Source organism: Perognathus longimembris, chromosome 16, assembly GCF_023159225.1.
Source record: "Perognathus longimembris pacificus isolate PPM17 chromosome 16, ASM2315922v1, whole genome shotgun sequence".
Lineage (NCBI taxonomy): Eukaryota > Metazoa > Chordata > Mammalia > Rodentia > Heteromyidae > Perognathus > Perognathus longimembris.
Window position 1 is genome coordinate 22,996,555 of NC_063176.1, and position 20,668 is coordinate 23,017,222.

General features: G+C 34.8%; 1 protein-coding gene across 3 annotated transcripts in view; it reads right to left on the reverse strand.

Moving 5' to 3' along the window:
- Positions 1–20,668, reverse strand: part of Bmp2k (BMP2 inducible kinase) — a 98,806-nt gene that overhangs the window by 20,995 nt on the left and 57,143 nt on the right. The window contains exons 10-15 of one of the 3 annotated variants that reach the window (XM_048364628.1): positions 16,394–16,548; positions 15,582–15,805; positions 14,776–14,874; positions 13,156–13,337; positions 11,090–11,247; positions 3,598–3,708 (exon numbers count right to left, since the gene is read on the reverse strand). In XM_048364628.1, the coding sequence (XP_048220585.1) occupies positions 3,598–3,708; positions 11,090–11,247; positions 13,156–13,337; positions 14,776–14,874; positions 15,582–15,805; positions 16,394–16,548 (929 nt within the window). Of the gene's footprint in view, positions 1–3,597; positions 3,709–11,089; positions 11,251–13,155; positions 13,338–14,775; positions 14,875–15,581; positions 15,806–16,393; positions 16,549–20,668 lie in introns of all 3 variants that reach the window. The other 2 variants (XM_048364627.1, XM_048364629.1) reach the window with 2 other exon arrangements.

Below are 20,668 nucleotides of genomic sequence, written 5' to 3' on the forward strand. Positions count from 1 at the left end.
GGGCAATGAAGTCCATGAGACTCGTATCTTTAAAATTCACAACCAAAAAGCCAGCTGACGCTAAAGTGGCAAAGTGCTAGCCTTGAGTGAAAAAGGTAAGAAACAACATTCCCAGCCAGGAGTTCAAGCAGGCTGGTGCACAAGCGTGCACGTGCACGCACACATACACACGAGAGAGAGAGAGAGAGAGATTAAATAAGTATGATTTTTAAATAAAACCAGTGTAAGAAACACTAGATTCCAGACTCTTAAATGCCCCATTAGCATTAGACTTAAATTTTGCTAAATTCTTATAACATGCTGATGTATAATTATTGTGTTGAAGAAGCATTCTCTACATGGTTTAACTAAAATGAAATTCTGTTTAGTAACCTTGAAATCCCAAATTCAAGTAAGATGGCTTATCCCATATACTGATTCTGTATGATATGAACACACATTCTTAATAGTTTATTTCTTAGACTTTTTTCTGTGCTAGTCATAGAAATCTCCATATTTCTTATTCTCATGGTGGCAGGTGGAATACATTTTTTTTCTTTCTTTTTTTTTTTTTTTTGGCCAGTCCTGGGCCTTGGACTCAGGGCCTGAGCACTGTCCCTGGCTTCTTCCTGCTCAAGGCCAGCACTCTGCCACCTGAGCCACAGGGCCCCTTCTGGCCGTTTTCCATATATGTGGTGCTGGGGAATCGAACCGAGAGCTTCATGTGTAGGAGATAAGCACTCTTGCCACTAGGCCATATTCCCAGCCCCTTTCTTTCTTTCTTTCTTTCTTTTTTTTTTTAAAAGAAAAACCTTCTTGTTTTCACTTCTTGGAGTTCATTTCAATGAATATTATATGATCAGATTCATGTAGGTATTGGACCTTTGTGTTCCTCTCCTAAGAATATCTTCCTTTGGTCTCACTATGTGTAAATGCCTATAATTTAGCATGTCTCAGTGTATTTTAGATTAAACTTCCATATATGAGAGAAAACATGCACTGTTTGTGTCTCTGAGCTTGGATTACTTCACATAATATAATTTGCGGTGGAGGGTATTTTCATTGGGTAGAATGTTTTTTCCTCAATTTTACCCTAAATCTTATGAAGAAGGTGTTTTCATTTTAGTAGATTTATTTATTTTACTATTAGACAAAAATGAATGCCCCTAATACCCTATTGTTACCTAAAATTTTATTAAAACAAAATGCTTCTAAGCTTTATAATATACAGCCCAATGCAATTTTAGAATTTTATTTAAATATATTTTGCTATGACAAGGATCAATTTAACAATGCTATGCTAAGGCACATTTCTCCTATGACCATTCCTTTCTTTTAGTCTATGTCCTTAATTTTTAATAATCAAACCTTCCTGTTTGACTATAAATCAGTGTGCACATTCACACTACAAAAAGGTTGCAGAGAGTGCACATATATATATATAATATTATATATACACATATATAATATTATATATATAATATTTGTTAGGATCACTGTCCCAATATCAAGGAGTATATAGACTATTTTTTATGGATAGTCATGTTTTCATATACTCAATGATTATTAAGTCCCTGGTTAGGCTACTGGGTTAGATCAAACACAGGCAAATGGTATTTCCAACTTTCAAATATCTTTAAACCTACAGAGAACTACATAAACAAAGTTAAGATAATAGCAGCAATCAAACTCAAATTTTCTAGTATATTACCAATTATTACAAAATCCCTAAGTCAACCTCAAAATAAAGGTGTCCAGGTAAAATATTATTTGAGTTTGCTCTAGTTCTTGACTCTAATGCTCCATTTTTCTAGGAAACTGTCAGAAGCTATTGAAGAACAGAGGAGGAGCTGCGTAGATACATGAAAAGTTGAAAGAGTAATGCAATTCCCCTTTCATAGGACACAAAAGAGCTAGTACTGAAATTGCTTTCTGCAAACCTACGTCATTGTTATATTCTTGCAAACTGATAAAAACTACTTTAAGGTATTATGAATAAAGAAAACGACTCCCTTGTGACATGATATTAGGAGTGAAATGGACAACGTTTATACAGGTTAAATACATAGTTACTTATCTTACCCAGTTAAGATGGTCATGTATGCATGAAAAAGACAGTATGAAGCCAGCAAACAGAATGGTAAGAATAAAGAGTGTTTTCAGTAATATCAAAGATTAACCTTTGGAGTGTTATAACAATCAGAATAAATTTTGATTAATGTACTATCAGTTCCAGATAATCAAGTCTAATTGGTAAAAAGCCGGTAGAATTCCATAAGAAATTCAATTTCCATCTGAAATTCTAAACATACACTTCATATTTTGGCTGTATATTTGGCTGAATATGGTTTGTTACTTACGCATGTATTTTTTAAATAGCAGTGAGTACTATGTAACTTGCTTAAGAGAAATAAATGGCACTGAACCAAAGACAACTGTTACCTTGACAATTCAAAATAAGAAAAAAAAGTTCAAAACTTGATTCTAACAAAGCATTATTTCTTCTAATGTACTTCCCAATACGAAGATTAAGACTTGTTTACCTTATGATCATAAAAACACATACATTGATTAATGCCAAAAAATATTTCAAGTGTTAGTGGTATAATAACTTTGGAATTATTTTAAAATATATACATACATTTATTGATGATATTAGGGCTTGAATTCAGGGTTCCAGGCTTGCTAAGTAAGTGTTCTACGTAAGCCAACTAAACAACTAAATTTAGGGGCTGGGAATGTGGCTTGGTGATAGAGTGCTTGCCTAGCATGCATGAAGCCTTGGGTTCGATTCCTTACCACCACATATACAGAAAAAGCCAGCAGTGGTGCTATGGCTCAAGTGGTAGAGTGCTAGCCTTGACCAAAAGAAGCCAAGGATAGTGCTCAGGCCCTGAGTTCAAGCCCCAGGACTGGCAAAAAAAAAAACAAAAACAACCCTACATTTAAATACTAAATAATATCGATATTTAAATTCTGAATTAAAACCCAAAGGAAGGGACAAATGATAAAGGGCGAACAATGCAAGAGTGATACTCACAAAGCAATATGTTGGAAATGAACTGTACAACTCAAGGGGGGGGGGCAGGTTAGGGGAAAGGAAAGTGGGACAAAAATGAGGGAGGAGGTAACTAGTATGACAAGAAATGTACTCATTACCTTATGTACCTTATGTACCTTATGTATTACCTTCTGTACATGACCTTGACAATAAATTAAAAAAAAATTTTAAATCCAAAGGCAGGCTATTAAGAAGCAAAGAGCAGCAAAAACAAAACTATAAGAGAGCTTGGGTAACATTAAAGCAAAAGCTAAGGATAAAAGTATCTTTAAATGTACATTAAATACATAAAGGAAAGACATTATATGCATGTATTTTTAAAGGTAAAAGTAACAGTTATTTCTATCATGTAAATCAGCATTTTTCTACTTTGACAAAGGTACATTTAAATAACCCAAAAGGTAGAACACTTGAAAGACCAGGTTGGCTAAAGGTTAAAGTCATTTTCTACTATGCTTTCTGTAACACCTGATTCCTACACCTGCTTTCCAATAATAATGTTTTGTTGCGTAGTTCTTTAACTTTTTAATGGTAGGGATGTTACATTTGTAACTTGCCTGAGTGAGAAATGAAAGGAACAGAACCAAAAGCATCTTCTGGAGGATGGTTAAGTGGTGCAGAAAGTGGGTCTACATTCTTATCTGAGGATGCTCTCTCCTTGAGCCTGTCTGCAAAAATAAGATGGAACAAAAAATAAAATAAAATAAAAATGGTCCTTAAAGCAAAAGTGAAATGCAGTACAAATCAAAGTGAAAATGAAAGTAACATTATTTAAGAACACTATTAGATTCCAAATTGTAAGTACTAAGGCATAGTCCTGAGTGGTAGGTTTACTAAATAGTTAACCAAATACCTAAGTTAAACTAGTTCATAAAATATTAACTTGTCTACAACTTGAAACAATTGGACTGAATGAATTTAAACCTTGTTTACTAAGCAAAGTCATATTTGGCAGACTTTCTCTAAAATTGCATAAGAAAAAATATTTCAATGGTTATTCATCCACTAAATAGCTATCTATTGCTCATTTCCAGTAGCAATAAAGAATATTCACTACATTATACTTCATTATTCGTTTCTCAGAAATTACACATAATATCAAAGAAAACAAAAATCTTTGTTTATATGCTGAGGTTGGGGGGGAGCAATAGTATAGTAAGAAATGTAAAAATGTAAAGAACATGCGTGGGTGGGGGCCACAGCTCAAGTGGTAGAATACTTGCCTACCACATGTAATACCCAAGATTCAATCCCCAGCTCCACACACAAATATGCAAATATACATAGTATATTAAAAATAAACTATAGAAAAAATGTAAGGGAATGGCTATTTTTAAGAATTCTTTGGGTAAATAATGTTGTATTTTGTAAAGTTCTACAGGGCTTCAGGGTGAAGAGGAGAAATCCAAATAAAAAGGGAAGGGGCTGGGAATATGGCCTAGTGGCAAGAGTGCTTGCTTCGTATACATGAGGCCCTGGGTTCGATTCCTCAGTACCACATATACAGAAAATGGCCAGAAGTGGCGCTGTAGCTCAAGTGGCAGAGTGCTAGCCTTGAGCAAAATAGAAGCCAGGGACAGTGCTCAGGCCCTGAGTTCACTGCCTAGGACTGGCAAAAAAAAAAAAAAAAAAGAAATGCAAACCAAATAAAAGGGAATTCCTAAGAATGACTTATAACTTCACAATGAAGTAAAAAGCCCAAGATAAAGTAGCATCCCCTAAAACAATTCTTGTCAAATTTACTATGCATTCTAATCACTATGAAATTAAAATGTTGATTCTGGCTCCAGGAATGTGAAGTGGATCTCGAGACTCTGCATTTCAACATGCTAGTAGTACCAGTCCAACACTCTTGAGAAGAAAAGGTCTTGGAATAATTAATAACCTTGTGATGCTTAATTATTCATATGAGAATTTTAAAACATTTTTAAATAGGTACTAGTATCTACTGTTGACAAAGTATACATGCAACATCCTCATGAAATTTTGCTTGTTCAAATTTTACTTAATCAGCTGTTCACGCCTTTTATCCTACTACTTGCCTTTTTTTTTTTTTTTTTGCCAGTCCTGGGCCTTGAACTCAGGGCCTGAGCACTATCCCTGGCTTCCTTTTACTCACGGCTAGCACTCTGCCACTTGAGCCACAACGCCAATTCTGGCCTTTTCTATCTATGTGGTACTGAGGAATCGAACCTAGGGCTTCATGTATACAAGGCAAACACTCTTGCCACTAGGCCATATTCCCAGCCCCTACTACCTGCCTTTAATCCTAGTTACTCCTGAGGCTGAGATCAAAGGACAAAGCTCAAAGCCAGCCAGAATAGGAAAGTCTATAAAACTCTTAACTCCAGCTAACCCCCCAAAGCCAGAAGTAGAACTGTGGATCAAGTGGTAGAGCACCAGCCTTAAGCAAAAAAAAACTAAGGGACAATACTCAGGCACTGAGTTCACCCCAATACTGGCATACATATAAACATACACACACATACACATACACACACACACAAACGTGTTTGCTTATTATTTTGTTAAAATGCTAGTACTTAGTTGTGGCACTGATTTTGAGTTATCAAAAAAAAATCTGCCAATTGATTTTTGGAACAAATAAAAGTTTCTATTATGTTAAGTTCCACTTTTCAAATCTCAAACTGAAAATAAAATGAAAAACTTTATTATTCTTATATATCTTACAAATAAGATATCAACTGTGTACTTAATTCATGATATCAGAAAAAAATAGTTCACTGTACCATGAGAGTCTCTTACTCAGAATGATAACCCCACAGAACTTCACAGTCAAAGAAGCTAGTCTCATAGCATCTTTCTTTAAAAAATCATTGTAATTACCAGTGAATAATATTTTGTTAGGCTCTGAATCAAATTAAAAAGTGACTACAAGCCAGAAACTAATTAGCCTTGTTTGAGTCCTCCTACTCTACCCTTCTACATCCTTAGCTTCTGTTATATAAAAGAGGGAAAAGGAAATAGAATGGGAAAGAAAAAGGGGAGACTTCCCCACGCAACAATATAGAAGAGCACCCACTTTCCAAAATCATGACTTACTATATTGGTACCTATCTCTTAAGAAAGAAATCTGGTTCTATACATCTGTATCAAAAGTTCCAAGAAGCCTATTCAAAATGCATTTACCTATTCCAACCATAGACCTAATGAGTGAGATTATTGTGGGTAGAACTGAGAATTTGCACCTTAACACATTCCATATTTATAAACCACTACTATTCCAATGGTTCCTAGTATATAAAAATCACAAAATTACTACTAAGGCACTTTGAATACTTAAGCAATTGGTATATATTTCTCCATCAAGCTACAGTAAATTAATGTTAAATATATAAGTAGCATTATGCACTTATATCAAACACCAACATTATAATGTAATGGTACGTAGAGTCACCAAATGGAAGAAAGTGTTCTATGAAAAGTTCATTTATCCAATTATATAAAAAATTAGATAAATTCATAATAAAATGAGTAGTCTCAGTGTCATATAAAACAAAAAATTCAATTATAATGGACTTGAAAAAAAAATCAGATTTCTAATAATCTGGGTTCCTGGACACAAAATACATAATGACCACACAGGATTTTTAAAAACAGCTATCTACAAATAAAAACAAATGAAAATGGTTATTTAACTGTTATACTGCAAATATAGAGTCACCCTTAGAGAGGAGTTAAGTACCTTTTCAAAAGACTAGTTCTGTTTAGAAGAGGTCCAAGCTTGATCTTGACTTGTCCAAAATAAACAACTTACCTTATCCTGTCTTTCCAAAAGAATTTTGCCCACGAATACAGAATTTTTAAATGAATTTTAATTGATACATATATTAAAAATACAGGACTTAGAAATCCTAGAATCAGCTGGGAATATGGCCTAGTGGCAAGAGTGCTTGCCTCCTACACATGAAGCTCTCAGTTCGATTCCCCAGCACCACATATATGGAAAACGGCCAGAAGGGGCGCTGTGGCTCAGGTGGCAGAGTGCTGGCCTTGAGCGGGAAGAAGCCAGGGAAGGTGCTCAGGCCCTGAGTCCAAGGCCCAGGACTGGCCAAAAAAAAAACAAACAAACAAAAGAAATCCTAGAATCAAAACGTATCTTATATTAAAATACTCTAAAAAATTTCTTTTGGTTATATAAAAAATGGCCTAATGGTTATACAGATAAAAGATTCATGAGTAAAGTCTTAAACAACAGTTTTCATCAGATACTTGTGAAGCCATTTTTACAGTTTCTAAAAACGTGTCACTCTGCACCGAAAGCCCAGTAACATGTCTGAGCTACAAAAAGATGTCAGTTCATGTTTTACAGTGAACTACAAATTCCAAAGTTTGTATGTACTTTATTCTGTGGCTTCATAAATAAAACAATATTCAGTAAAAATGTGAAGCAATCACAGTCTTTAGTATATTATTCTTTTTAGTTATTTTGTTGAAATTTTACATAGACCCAAATGAACCAATCATCAAAAAAGAATATTTCATTATTAGTTAACATTTAGACCTATACAACTATTTGAACAAATGGAAGTTGAAATTTTCCCCTCAAAAAAAATCATGTACAAAATGATGAAGACAAACATATTAAAAAACAAAAAAGATCTTTGAGAAAAGTAATACTACTGCTTCCAATTTTGACTTAATTGTTGGTCTTAACAATTAACTGAAAAAACACAAAAACTTTGACCTATAAATAGCATTCATTTCCAATGAAAAGATTAACTTATTTTATATGTTCAATCCCTTCACATAGTGTATGAAATTAACTGTTTTTATAAACGTCACTACAGAAATAAGATTTACCAACACTAAATATTTACCAACTACTAAAATGTTATGATTTGATAATACACACAGGTAGTATATTCCCTAGGCTGCAATTCCTTTTCCCTTTAAAAAAAAACTATGCATCATTTTAAAAATAAGGCAATGCATTATTCTAACTATGATCACTTTGAAACTATTATATTATTACATGGACAATGTCTATATTCCTAAGGTATACATTAAGGTCTCTAGTCGTTCATTAGAAAACATTTAATAAACCCAAATATAAAAATTTTAACAACTTTGAACATTCATAATAAATAAATATGTACCAAGAAGAAATGCAAATATTTTTAGCATTTCAAATGTAATGATAATTTATTTCTTCATTTTGGAAAATAGTTTTGTGGAGAGAAAAACAAACCAATAATGACCAACTATCACTTTTTATTACATTGTTAGTCTTCTACTAAAATTCTTAAGGTTCTGAAAGAGGATTTCTGCCTATTAGTTTAATTTAAACTCTATCAAATAGGTCAAATATGGATTATTGCTTGTACTAAAACAATACTAAAGATGACTGAACACTACAATTACTAACAAACAGTTTCTCAAGTACATCCTATACATCATTGATTCTTTATGAATTTTATTACACATACTATGCCTTCTCTGAAGCCCAATACAACAGCTATTTAATATTGGGAGATAAAGACTTTTCCACCTACTTCATCACTGTCATTTGTCTCTCCTGCTCTTGATGTTTGCCCAAAAGTCGAATTTGTTTTGAACTTACCAGCAGAGAAACTTGATACAGAACTTTTAAACATCAGCTAACCACCAAAGATTTCCTATATCAGATTCTAAAGGCTTAACAGATGGGGAGAAATGAGAAAGTGGCAATTTTTTTCTTACGGTGTGACCAACTCATAAAGACATCATTTGATTGAACTTTCCTGAAACTTTGAGGAAGGCATCATCTGTATCCATCTTAGTTTGCACAGGATAAAGACTAACATCAGCCAAATGACTTACTGAGATACTACCCAGTTAAATGCAATTATTGGGATTAGAATTCATATTTCTGGTACTGAGTGATAAATGCAGTACAAAAAAAATTGAGGCAGTAATTTCAGTAACTGGAATTTCAGTCATTTCAGTGGCCACCTAGATGGTTTTCCAAATTAGGGTTGGGAATTTAGCACAGCAAAAGAGCACCTGCCCAGCAAGTGCAAGGCTCTGAATTCCTGCCTCAGCTCTGGAAGAAAAAAATGCTATAATAGACAAAAAAAAAAAAAAAAAAAAAAGGTTTCCAGTGATACAAGTCTGACATTAATGTAAAGTTGTTCCTACACTTTCACTGAGAACCTAATAGCATTCTATAATTAATAATGCCAGGAAATGTACACTATCTATGGCACACACATGTGTACAACACATGAGAGAACTACATCTAACTATGAAGTTTGAACATAAGTCACTGGTTCAAAATTCTATAAGCAAAACTCAATTTTTATGAATTTATACATGAAAACATATTTACATGACATTCTTGTCTACACCAAATAAATAAGGCTTACATATTCTAAAATGTCTAGGATAGCACTTTTTACAACATACAAAATATTGTGAATCATTTACCTATCCTAAGTTTATTTTTCTTAAAGAAAAAAAGATTTGGTGCTTTTGTTTTATACTAAGAAAGAAATACTGATTTAGCGAACCTTTGAAAGTACACATTAAAAGTAATAATCTTTTGGGCCTGGGAACATGGCCTAGTGGCAAGAGTGCTTGCCTCCCATACATGAAACCCTGGGTTCCACTCTTCAGCACCACATATATAGAAAATGGCCAGAAGTGGCGCTGTGGCTCAAGTGACAGAGTACTAGCCTTGAGCAAAAAGAAGCCAGGGACAGTGCTCAGGCCCTGAGTCCAAGACCCAGGACTGGCAAAAAAAAAAGAAGCTAGGGACAGTGCTCAGGCCCTGAGTCCAACAGTCCCTGAGTCCAAGGCCTAGGTCTGGCAAAAAAAAAGGAATACTCTTTTGATTTTACACTAAAATAAAATTGTTATGATTTGGCTATTCTTTACTGTCTCTTCAAAAAAAAGGATAAACTTTATTTCCTTTCTTAAAACCTGTTTTTAGGGCTACTTCATGTAAATTCTAGGAAAAAAGCCAAACAGAAGTTGTGGTTTAGGAAAATATATTTTTAATAGGATGTAATGGGTCTTATCAAAGTTAACAAACCTTCATTAACGGCTCAGAACTCATTTTCTATCTATATTTAATCATAAAATTAATTTTCATAATATATAATTAATATGTAAAATACAAATTTAAATCCCACACAACATGAATGTAGGGCACTTAAAATTTTACATAAAATATATACCAATCCAGAACAAAGCATTTCAGCTATGAAAGGCATTCATAAGACCAGTTACCTAAATAAAATAAAAATTAGAAACTGGGGGCTATTGAGATTTTCTCTTTACATACAGAAAGGGTAAAACATACGTGTGTGTGCGTCCACCTGCCAATACACACATATAAATACACACTAAACCTAAGAAACATGAACATTGCCTCACTTCAAAAGTGAGCTTTTTGCTCCTATTTTGCAAACTGTCTTCCTAAAGAAAACACTCCCAAAATAGGTGTGGTAAGGTTTGACATATGTAGTAAGTAGTTTGAGAAAAAGCAATGAAGTAAAAAAATTGAGATAACTGAGTTAAAGTGGAAAGTAATTTATTTAACTTTTGCCATACCAGAAAACAAAGCAGCCCTTTTATGTTACTACTCATTAAAAGGATATTACAATAAATTAACATAATGTAGTAGCCCACATTTTCTTTCAGGCATTTTCAAAGGGATTCTCAGACCCACAACCTTTTCTATCAAGTGTGCAAGAAAATAGCTGAAAAAATGATTAGTAAGGCAAGATACTAAGGTCTCCCTTTTCACATGGACATTAATTTTCCATGTTTCAGAGATATTCTGAATTTAACATTCATAGATATGCAGTAGTTAAGTGTTAGGATATCAGCATACTATCAGGAATTTTGAGCTTAAGAGCTACTACACCAAGCAATTAATTTCCAATGTACACAACATTGTTTTATATATATGAAAATCGACGGCCCTCAAATGCACAAAAAGCATTTTCTATGTACCACCTCAAAACAGTCTTTGGCCTTGCTGAACAATTATAAAGCTGCTATTTTACTGTGAAGCAAAATAAGCCTTCAAGTGTCCCTTACTTGATCTTAGAAGGTCAAATTCTCTGTCCAACAGTTCCTCTTCTGTTAAATTGGAAAAATTATCTTCTCCAAAAGGATTCCACCCTGACATATCAGGTGGGTTATTTATGTTCTTCTGATCTTTAAGAGTTGCCATTGCCTCTTTTTCAGCAATTGATCTACTAGAATAATTGAGGAGGAAAAAGAAGGAAAAAACACATTACAATTAAGGAAACCTCATTTCTTCTGTTCATACTTCAAAAACCACATCATTTTAATATAGTGGAGATGGAAGACGAAGGAGCTAGGATGGAGAGAAAGAACACTTGGGATTTGAGCATAAAGCACACTAGTTCTTAACCACCTAACTAAAATACACTGGTGTGTTCCTTAACACCTCTCTATGCCTCAGCTTCATAATCTCTTTTAAAGGGGTGACAGTATCTATATTATAAGGCTACAGAAGTGATTAAATGATTTCACACATGGTTTTTTAAAAAAGTAAGCACTCAAAATGTATTATTTAATATTCTCGGGGGCTGGGAATATAGCCTAATGGCAAGAGTGCTTGCCTCCTTATGCATGAAGCCCTGGGTTCGATTCCTCAGCACCACATATATAGAAAACAGCCAGAAGTGGCGCTGTGGCTCAAGTGGCAGAGTGCTAGCCTTGAGCAAAAAGAAGCCAGGGACAGTGCTCAAGCCCTGAGTTCAACCCCCAGGACTGGCAAAAAATTTAAAAAGACCTGTCCTCTTGAAAAAAAAAAAAAATATATATATATATATATATTTTTTTTTGCCAGTCCTAGGCCTTGGACTCAGGGCCTGAGCACTGTCCCTGGCTTCTTTTTGCTCAAGGCTAGCACTCTGCCAATTTGAGCCACAATACCACTTCTGGCCTTTTCTATATATGTGGTGCTGAGGAATCAGAACCTAGGGCTTCATGTATACGAGTCAAGCACTCTTGCCACTAGGCCATATTTCCAGCCCAAGAGGACAAGTCTTAAAGCGATGATCCATTACCGTACCAAACAGCATCGCTCCAAAGTCCCTACTAATATTGTACAGAGAGATTATACATCCTAGTTATATGAAAATGTCTTACAGAAAAAGACATTCCTTCTCTTCATGGAACTACCAAAAGAGGAAGAACTGCTAGGTTACTGTATGAATTAACCCAAGTAAATGAAGGTTATTTTGTATATATGTGATAAACTTACTCATAATATCTATGATCTGAAGCCTCTTGCTCTATGGGAGTTTTCTTAGATAGGTATCTTAGCTTCTGAGGGAAAATGTGAGCCCAAAAAATTCTTAGTTCAGGAATCCCTAGTTGTCTCTCCCTCAACTCAGTTTCAAAACCCAGCACAGAAATGATGTGAAGAAAACAAAGCTGTCAGCTTCTTTTCATATGGAGATCCAGATATATACTCCATAGGTAATGGAGGACAGCACTTGATCATTGTCACTATACCTTTTTTTTTTTTTTTTAACTATACAGTCAGTCCAGGGGCTTGAACTCAGGGTGTGGACACTGTCCTTGAGCTTCTTTTGCTCAGGGCTGCACTCTACCATTTGAGCCACAGCGCCACTTCTGGATTTTTCTGTTTATGTAGTACTGAGGAGTTGAACCCAGGGCTTCTTGTATGCTAGGCAAGCAGTCTATACTCAGCTACTATATATTTTTATAAGCCTTTGTTTAAACCAATTACAAAAACTTTATAAGTAGTCAATTTAATTAAAACTAATAACGTGCTAGAAATAATTAACCTGTTCACAAGGTTACTTCTCTTTAACTATTAAAGTAGCTCATTGGGGTTTTGTTTATATTTAAGTTACTATAAATGTCTTTTCATATATGCCAATAATTCCCTTAACCATAAATGTGGATTGAAAATGCTAAGCCTTGTCTGCAAAGAGTAATTAGCAGAACTAACAAATGGGAATGGAATGAAGGGTAAGGAAACAAATAACTCAAAAAAATGAGGCTCTATAGCAAAATAACTCTAAATTGATTCAAGAACCATTTCATTATTCCACTCATCAATTACATCCACTTTCACTTGCATTCATTGGAAAAATACTTGCCTATTGGCACTGTAAGAGGCATCCTTGGTTCCAACCTGACCTGGAAGTGATGAAGCACAGGAGATTAAGGCTGGTGAGAAGTCTTGAGGGGAGGTAAGATATTCAGGTGATGCCTGATGTTGAGACTGCTGGCGCTGAGCTAGCATCTGTTGCTGTAAAAAAGCCTGCTGATACTGCTGCATCTGAAATAAAAAACAACAAAATACACATCAATGTTCAAATCACTGAGTCACTATCAGCACTGTATCTATTTACTATGCTCCTTCCTTTTCACATTCAATGGGGACAAAACTAGAAGCAGAAAAAAGAAGTATATTTGAAGGAGAAGGTTGTTACTAAAAAACTATAGCAGGATGAATTTTATCCACTAAAAATACAAAATAGACTCACTTGGTCAGATAAAAATTCCTCCTTTAAATATTTTAAGAAAAAAACAAGAGAGTGTCCTACACATACAAGTATGCTGGCCAAACTATTTATTTGAAGAAAATGTACTTTCCCATTGGGATTTCATTGGTACTCAACAGGTATCTGCTGAATGAAAGAGATATACAGTACAGCAAAACATCACTGGTAGCAGATCACTTTCTATACATATTAATTTATCAATTACAATGTGCCATATTCAGATACCATAGTTCAGAACAAGCTAAAGCTGCTTGAGAATACATACTTGGCTTCAAGAAAATACATGTGCATTAACTAACTTAAACTGATTTTGCCAAGAACACACTAAAGCCACCAGCACAACAATGTTCATCTCAGCACAATCTGTCTTAACTAAAATATGGAACCAACCCAGATGCCCCTCAGTAGACAAATGGATCAGGAAAATGTGGTACATATTATGCTTCTATCAGAAAGAATGACATTGCCCCATTCATAAGGAAATGGAAGGACTTGGAAAAAATTATACTAAGTGAAGTGAGCCAGACCCAAAGAAACATGGACTCTATGGTCTCCCTCACAGAAAATAATTAGCACAGGTTTAGGCTAGTCACAGCAGAGGATCACAAGAGCCTAATAGCTATGCCCCTATGAATGTATAAGATAATGCTAAATGAAATGAACTCCATGTTATGGAAACGAGTGATATATCATTGTTGTAATTACTTTCAACATGCCATGTGAAACCGTAGCTTCTATTGTTGATGATCCTCTTGTATCCCCTTCCTGTGGACTTGTACCTCCACTATCACTGTCTCTTATCTGAGTACATTGGAAACTGTATATACTGGTATTAAAACTAGGAAAAGTGAAAGGGAATACCAAAATCGAGAGAGACAGGATAAAAAGACAAATGACTACAAAAGCAATGTTTGCAAAACTGTTTGGTGTAAACCAAATGAACAACCCATGGGGGGGAGAGGGAAAGGGGGAGGGGGAGGGGGGAATGAGGGAGGAGGTAACAAACAGTACAAGAAATGTATCCCATGCCTAACATATGAAACTGTAACCTCTCTGTACATCACTTTGACAATAAATAAGAAAAAAAAAGGATACAATAAAAAATAAACTGATTTTGAATTACTGAATTCTAAATGGCATTATTAATACTGTAAATTCCAACACTATACTGAACACCTTTAAAGCAATCTGTAGAAATTAGAGTATAAATACCATTGTAGTATACTGTGATGCAGGAGGTTGTGGCTGATATACTGAATGCATTAAAAACTGTTGTTGAAGTATCTGTTGCTGCTGCACTGCATGTTGATACTGCATTGAAAGGGGAATGAAAAATCAATATTATTCGTAGATTTAATGCCTACCTCTTTTTAAGTATTGATCATGCATAAATGTTGAGTTAAAATATTTCAAGCAATTATGAAATAATGATAATATTAATTCAATTTAGTTTACTAAGTGTAATGAAACCAGAAGGCAAAGAACAAAACAGAACTTAAGATTATTTTGATTCTATGTTCAATGTTATTTGTACTTTATATTCTTTACTTTGTTTTTCTTGCCCCCAGGCCAATTCAATCAAAACAATAAAAAATAAATAAAAAGGAACAAATATCTAAGATAAAGTTGTTTCTGAAATGATTTTTATAAAAGTATTATTGTTAACTCAAGACATAAAACAAAACATGTAATATTCATCCTAAACTCTATTTCATGCAGGATATCAAATAATTATAGGAACATGCTTTGCTTCATAAAGCCATGATGTAGCCCATTTTAACATTGTACTTAACTATCTCATCTAATTGTTATTTTATTACCTACATTATTAACTACATTTTCTGTAATAATCAGTATACTAGGGAAAATGTTTGGTTGAATTTAGTTCAAAATGCACACAAATAGAAAGCAAATTCAATTGTCTCATGAATTTTACCATACTGCTTCCATTTGTACAGTAACAAAAGAACCACCTGTGGCATACATGTATCATGAAGTAGAGGATACCAAAGAACTACCTGCTGCATATAAGCATCCTGAAGTAGCTGCTGCTGCTGCTGCTGCTGCTGCTGCTGCTGCTGCTGCTGCTGCTGCTGCTGGTAAGGGTGGGGATGCTCCAAGTGAAGTTGCTGTAATCTCCAGTCTCCCTGTTGTAGTTGTTGAAGTACTCTATGCTGCTGTGGAGGCTGCTGAGGGAGCCCCTGACTCAGTAACGCTTCAGAACTATTTCCAGGTCTCAGTGCTCCTGTGATAGATTTCCAAAAACTTATATTAACACACTAAAGATTTCAATAAAATGACTAAACTCAATAAGAATCCAACTAAAGCATTTATTCTTTATCACAAACTCCTATATGCATACAGCCCAAAGGAATTATTTACCATGGATATAAATGTCTAGGAAACTAAGCTTTATTTGATTTGTTTTACAATATTAAGTTTGCTAAACTGACTAGTGTGGCTCACACCTGTAAATCTAGTTAGTTGAGTTCACAATACCCCTTTTCAGCCAATAACAATTGGGCATGGTGACACACACCTGTCATTCCAGCTTTGGCAGGAAGTAGAAAATAGGAGAATCTCAGTTGCACAACACCAGGTGGATATCAGGACAAAAAAAGAAGACACTATCTCAAAAATAACCAGCTAAAAAAGGCTGGGGGCAAGGCTCAGTGTTAGAGTGCTAGCCTAGCAAGTATGAGGCTCTAACTGACAAACTTCAGTACCAAAACAAGTTGTTTTGCTGGTAATCTGTGCTCCTAAGGAATCAAATCATAAAGAGATTATTTTGAAAACTATAATGAGGATGGGGTTGAAATGTCTGTATTACCTTTTGGTCTGTGGTTACTGAATTCATCAGGAACAGGGACTTTAACAGGTGTTGTTGAACTCTGAATGGTCAACATATTAGTAGTAGCAGAGTAGGCCTTTGGTCTTTGTCTTGGTGCAATTGAGGTTTCTGTTGGTCCAATGGTATCTGTTATTCTACAATACAAGAATACATCTCTTCTAAATATTGGGATTATTTATAATGTACAATTCTTTCTATGTATATTTCAACAGATGAATTTAATTATTACAGACTATCATATTAGTCCTTTTGGCTCCCTCCTACATCTCAACTCTCAAGATAAATGTGTAATGAAGACAGGAAAGTCAAAAATAGTATTAAAATTGATCATATTCTTAAAACAGTGCATTACCACTTGTAGTCTGCCATAATCCTAAGTATTGCTGCTAGGCAATAAAATACAATTGGAAGGAAATAAACATAAGACTCAAGTCACTAAAGAGAAACAATAATCACCCTTAGGCTGGATTAAGACATGAGAAGAAAAATACCATGCCCCAAGGAATATAAAACAAAACACATTTTTACCAGATAGAGCCATCTGCTCAAGTTAAACTTCTTGAATCTTTTTAGCTTAGAACACTAAATAGAAATTATATAAAATATTTCCCATGAGGAATGTGGGAATGTACATTTTAGGCAATATGAATACACATTTTTGGAAGCAAGAGACAGCTGATGTGATTCAAGAAGACACAGATTTTTGTCGTTTTTAATTAAAATAGGTACGAATAAAGTCTTTAACTTCTGTATTTAGCAAATTTGATTTCTAAAAATCTAGTTAAGAATATTTAATAGGGTCAAATGTTTAATGTAGATAGAATTTACCATAAAAATCTTTCAATAAATTTCTTTGAAATTTTTTAAGTGATTTAATACTTAGCATTTTAACATACATCTTGTTTATCAAGCGTACACTTGCACTGGGAAAAAGCCCAACCTACAACTGTCAGTTCTTGCCTTATATGTAACACAAGAGGGAGCTCTGCTAGCAGTTAACTTTTCTAAGAGGAAAGGAGGAAAAAAAACTAAATTGAAAGACTTTCAAATTGTGGCAATATATTGTGTTATGTGTTATCTCCTACACAGAATACATGTTTGGAATGAGAGAGATATGATATGAGTCATATAAAAATTGAACTAAGGTCATAAGAGACCATTTATACTTATAATCAATTAGATCTTATTTTAATAAGAATAAAATATTTGTAAGTTCAAATAATGGGATATGAAATTAAAACCAATCATATACACCCTAAGCCTAAGTAATCAGGAAGATATATTACAATCTTTCTGTTTATCCTTTTTATTAGAGAGTAATACAAATCAGAAGTGACCTTGCCATGTTGTAACACACACACTGCAAAAGCTCTAAAAGGCATATTAAAAATCTAAAAGACTGTTCAATTTAATTACTCCTCATTTATTTACCAAAGTAACAGTATTTCTTATACAACCCTGATATCTAATAAAACAGTATGCAACATCCTATTATCAAAAAATATATGGTATATTGAATTAGGAAAACATGGCACATGTTGGCAAAAACAGAACAAAATATGGTAAAATTAATCAGTGCCAAGCTAACACTGTACACTGTCATGAATATCAGGGATTCTATTTTAATGTGACTAGAAAAAGATTCAAATAAAAACTAGAGATAGAAATTTTTAAATAAAGATCATCTCATTAGACTAAAAAACAAAACTAAACCAAGCATTTTCTGTATAAATAACTGCAAGAAAATGAACCAAAGCAGCCAACAGTAATAGCCACAGGGACAGAGCTGCACCACCTCACCTGCACCATCATGAGCCACAACACACTGTACAGTTTCCCACCTATCACCTGAATAATCTTCCAAAGACTCAGATTCTGGCTTGAATCCATCAACACTTCCCTCCGTAGGAGCAGTGACTCTCAACATTTCCATCTTTAAAGCAACTAAATCAGTTAACCTTCATACATTTCAGTTTTGTTGTCGTTGCTCTTGTTCTTTGGGGGAAGGATCTGGAGATGATACTGGAAACGGCACTCAGGGCTTCAGGCTTGTTAAGCAAGTGGTCAACCATTTGAGCCATGCCCCGAGCTCTTTTTTATTTAGTTGCTTGGGAGAGAGGATCTAGCCCTTATGCTCAAGCTGACAACAGTCCTCCAATTTTAGGCTTCCTATGTAACTAGGATGACAAGCATTAGCCACCATGCTCAGCTATTAGTTGTGATGGAGTCTCATGAACTTTGGTCAGGCTAGCTTTGAAGTATAACCCCCAAATACCTGTCTCTCAAGTAGCTAGGATTGTAACTGTGAGCTACCATGCCTAGCTTCACATATTTAACGGTCACAAGAACACAGGCAAATTTGGGGAGGCAAAGGAGGTTCTGAGATGTAAAGCAGACAGTGCCACAGGCAGGTGAGAAGCACCCTTTGGCCTTTTCTGAATGATGAAACTAGCTATTGGAGATACTAAGGTGTGTACATTTAGATATAAAATAAATTTATCTTAATGGACAATAAGTACCAACCAATCTTATATTTTAATATATATTAACAGACTTTACAGACAAGATCAGGCACATTTAGAGTGGTATGGCCGTAGACCAGACTTTACATACTATAAAAATGCACTAAAATTCTACGAAATTGACACATAAAAAGTATAAATATTAATGAAGTACCATGTATGCTTTGATAAATATATATTGTAGGTTTTGTGTTTTGTTTCTTATGCCTGTCCTGAGACTTGAACTCAGGGCCTAGAAGCTGTCCCTGAGATTTTTCTTTCAAGGCTAGAGTTCTACCACTTAAGCCACAGTTCTCCTTCTGGCTCTTTGATAGTTAACTGGCTATCAGAGTTTCATGGACTTTCCTGTCAAAGCTGGCTCCAAAAAGCTGGCTCCAAACCACAATCCTTCTGACTAGCAAGAATTACAGGAGTGAGCCACCCCCATCCATCCATATAACGCTTTTATAAAGAGTTAAACACTGCACATTTTGATAGCACGATTTCATTTCTTATAACTGCACAGCTGTAACAAGTATGTCATAGTGAAAAGATACACAAATCATTCTTTTTGTCCAGTTGATTCATTTATATGTCTGCATCTACTTCTAAAGAACTGACAAACTAAAAAATAATAAAATTCAACTAGTAAGTCATACAATAATTCATAACTAGCACTCAGTCATAACACCTGCTTCTAATTAAAGCTCATCATGGATGAGACACAGGTCACCCACAAATAATGCTTTAGCAAAACATGTAACAGCTGATCATTTACAATACATTTCATGGCTAAGTCCCCAACAGCAGAGCTGATGAGAGGTTAGAAAATTCACATAAAGATCAATACCTAAACTTGTCGAACTTGCTTAAGACACATTTATCTAACCCTCAAGCTTCATTTCCCACCACTCCTATCTTATATTCCCTTATGCTCTAGCTCTGAAGTTTCACAAAGGTCACTTTTCCTGTCTGAACTGCCTATCTGATTTAGTTTGTTGGAAATCCAGCAATTTCCATTCTCAGGAAAAGCATTCCTTTGGTGCTCCATTTGAAGAGATTTATTGGTCACAGCTTTGTTAATGATGCAAATTATTTTATTTGACATATAATAAAAAGAAACACTTGTCATATACTCAATGTTATATCTAGCTAGTCATCAAACATATAATCCTGTTTATTAACTTTTAAGTTCAAACAAAACTGGGGGGGGGAATACCAGGGGGAAGGGAAGGTGAGAGCAAAACGAGGGAGAGGGTAACAAGTATGACAAGAAATGCATGTAACTGTAACCCCTCTGTATATCACTTTGGCAAAGCAAAATTTTTAAAAAGCATGATGCAAAAATTTATCATCAGGTCTTAGTCTTAACATACTGCAAAATTATCAATGTAGTCACTAGCAGAAAAATAAGATTTAATACTTAATTCTTTACTTTAAAAAATCTTAAAAAGCCTACCAGGGTTCTCTACCAAGCTTTAAAAGCCACTGGTGCTAATGGCTTACGTCTCCAACCCTAGCTACTTGGGAGGCTCAGAAGTGAAAGTCAGCAAGATCTGTACCTGTCATCCCAAATTACACAGAAACCTGACACTGAGAAGATACATCAGGGCAGCCAAGGCACAAATGTCCATTAGAGTCCATCTCCATAGGAGAGAAGCCTGCTGGGGTAGTGCATACCTGTGATCCCAGGGATGAGATCACAGCTAAGGCACATGCCTAGACAGGGAATGAGACCCTATTCCGAAAACAA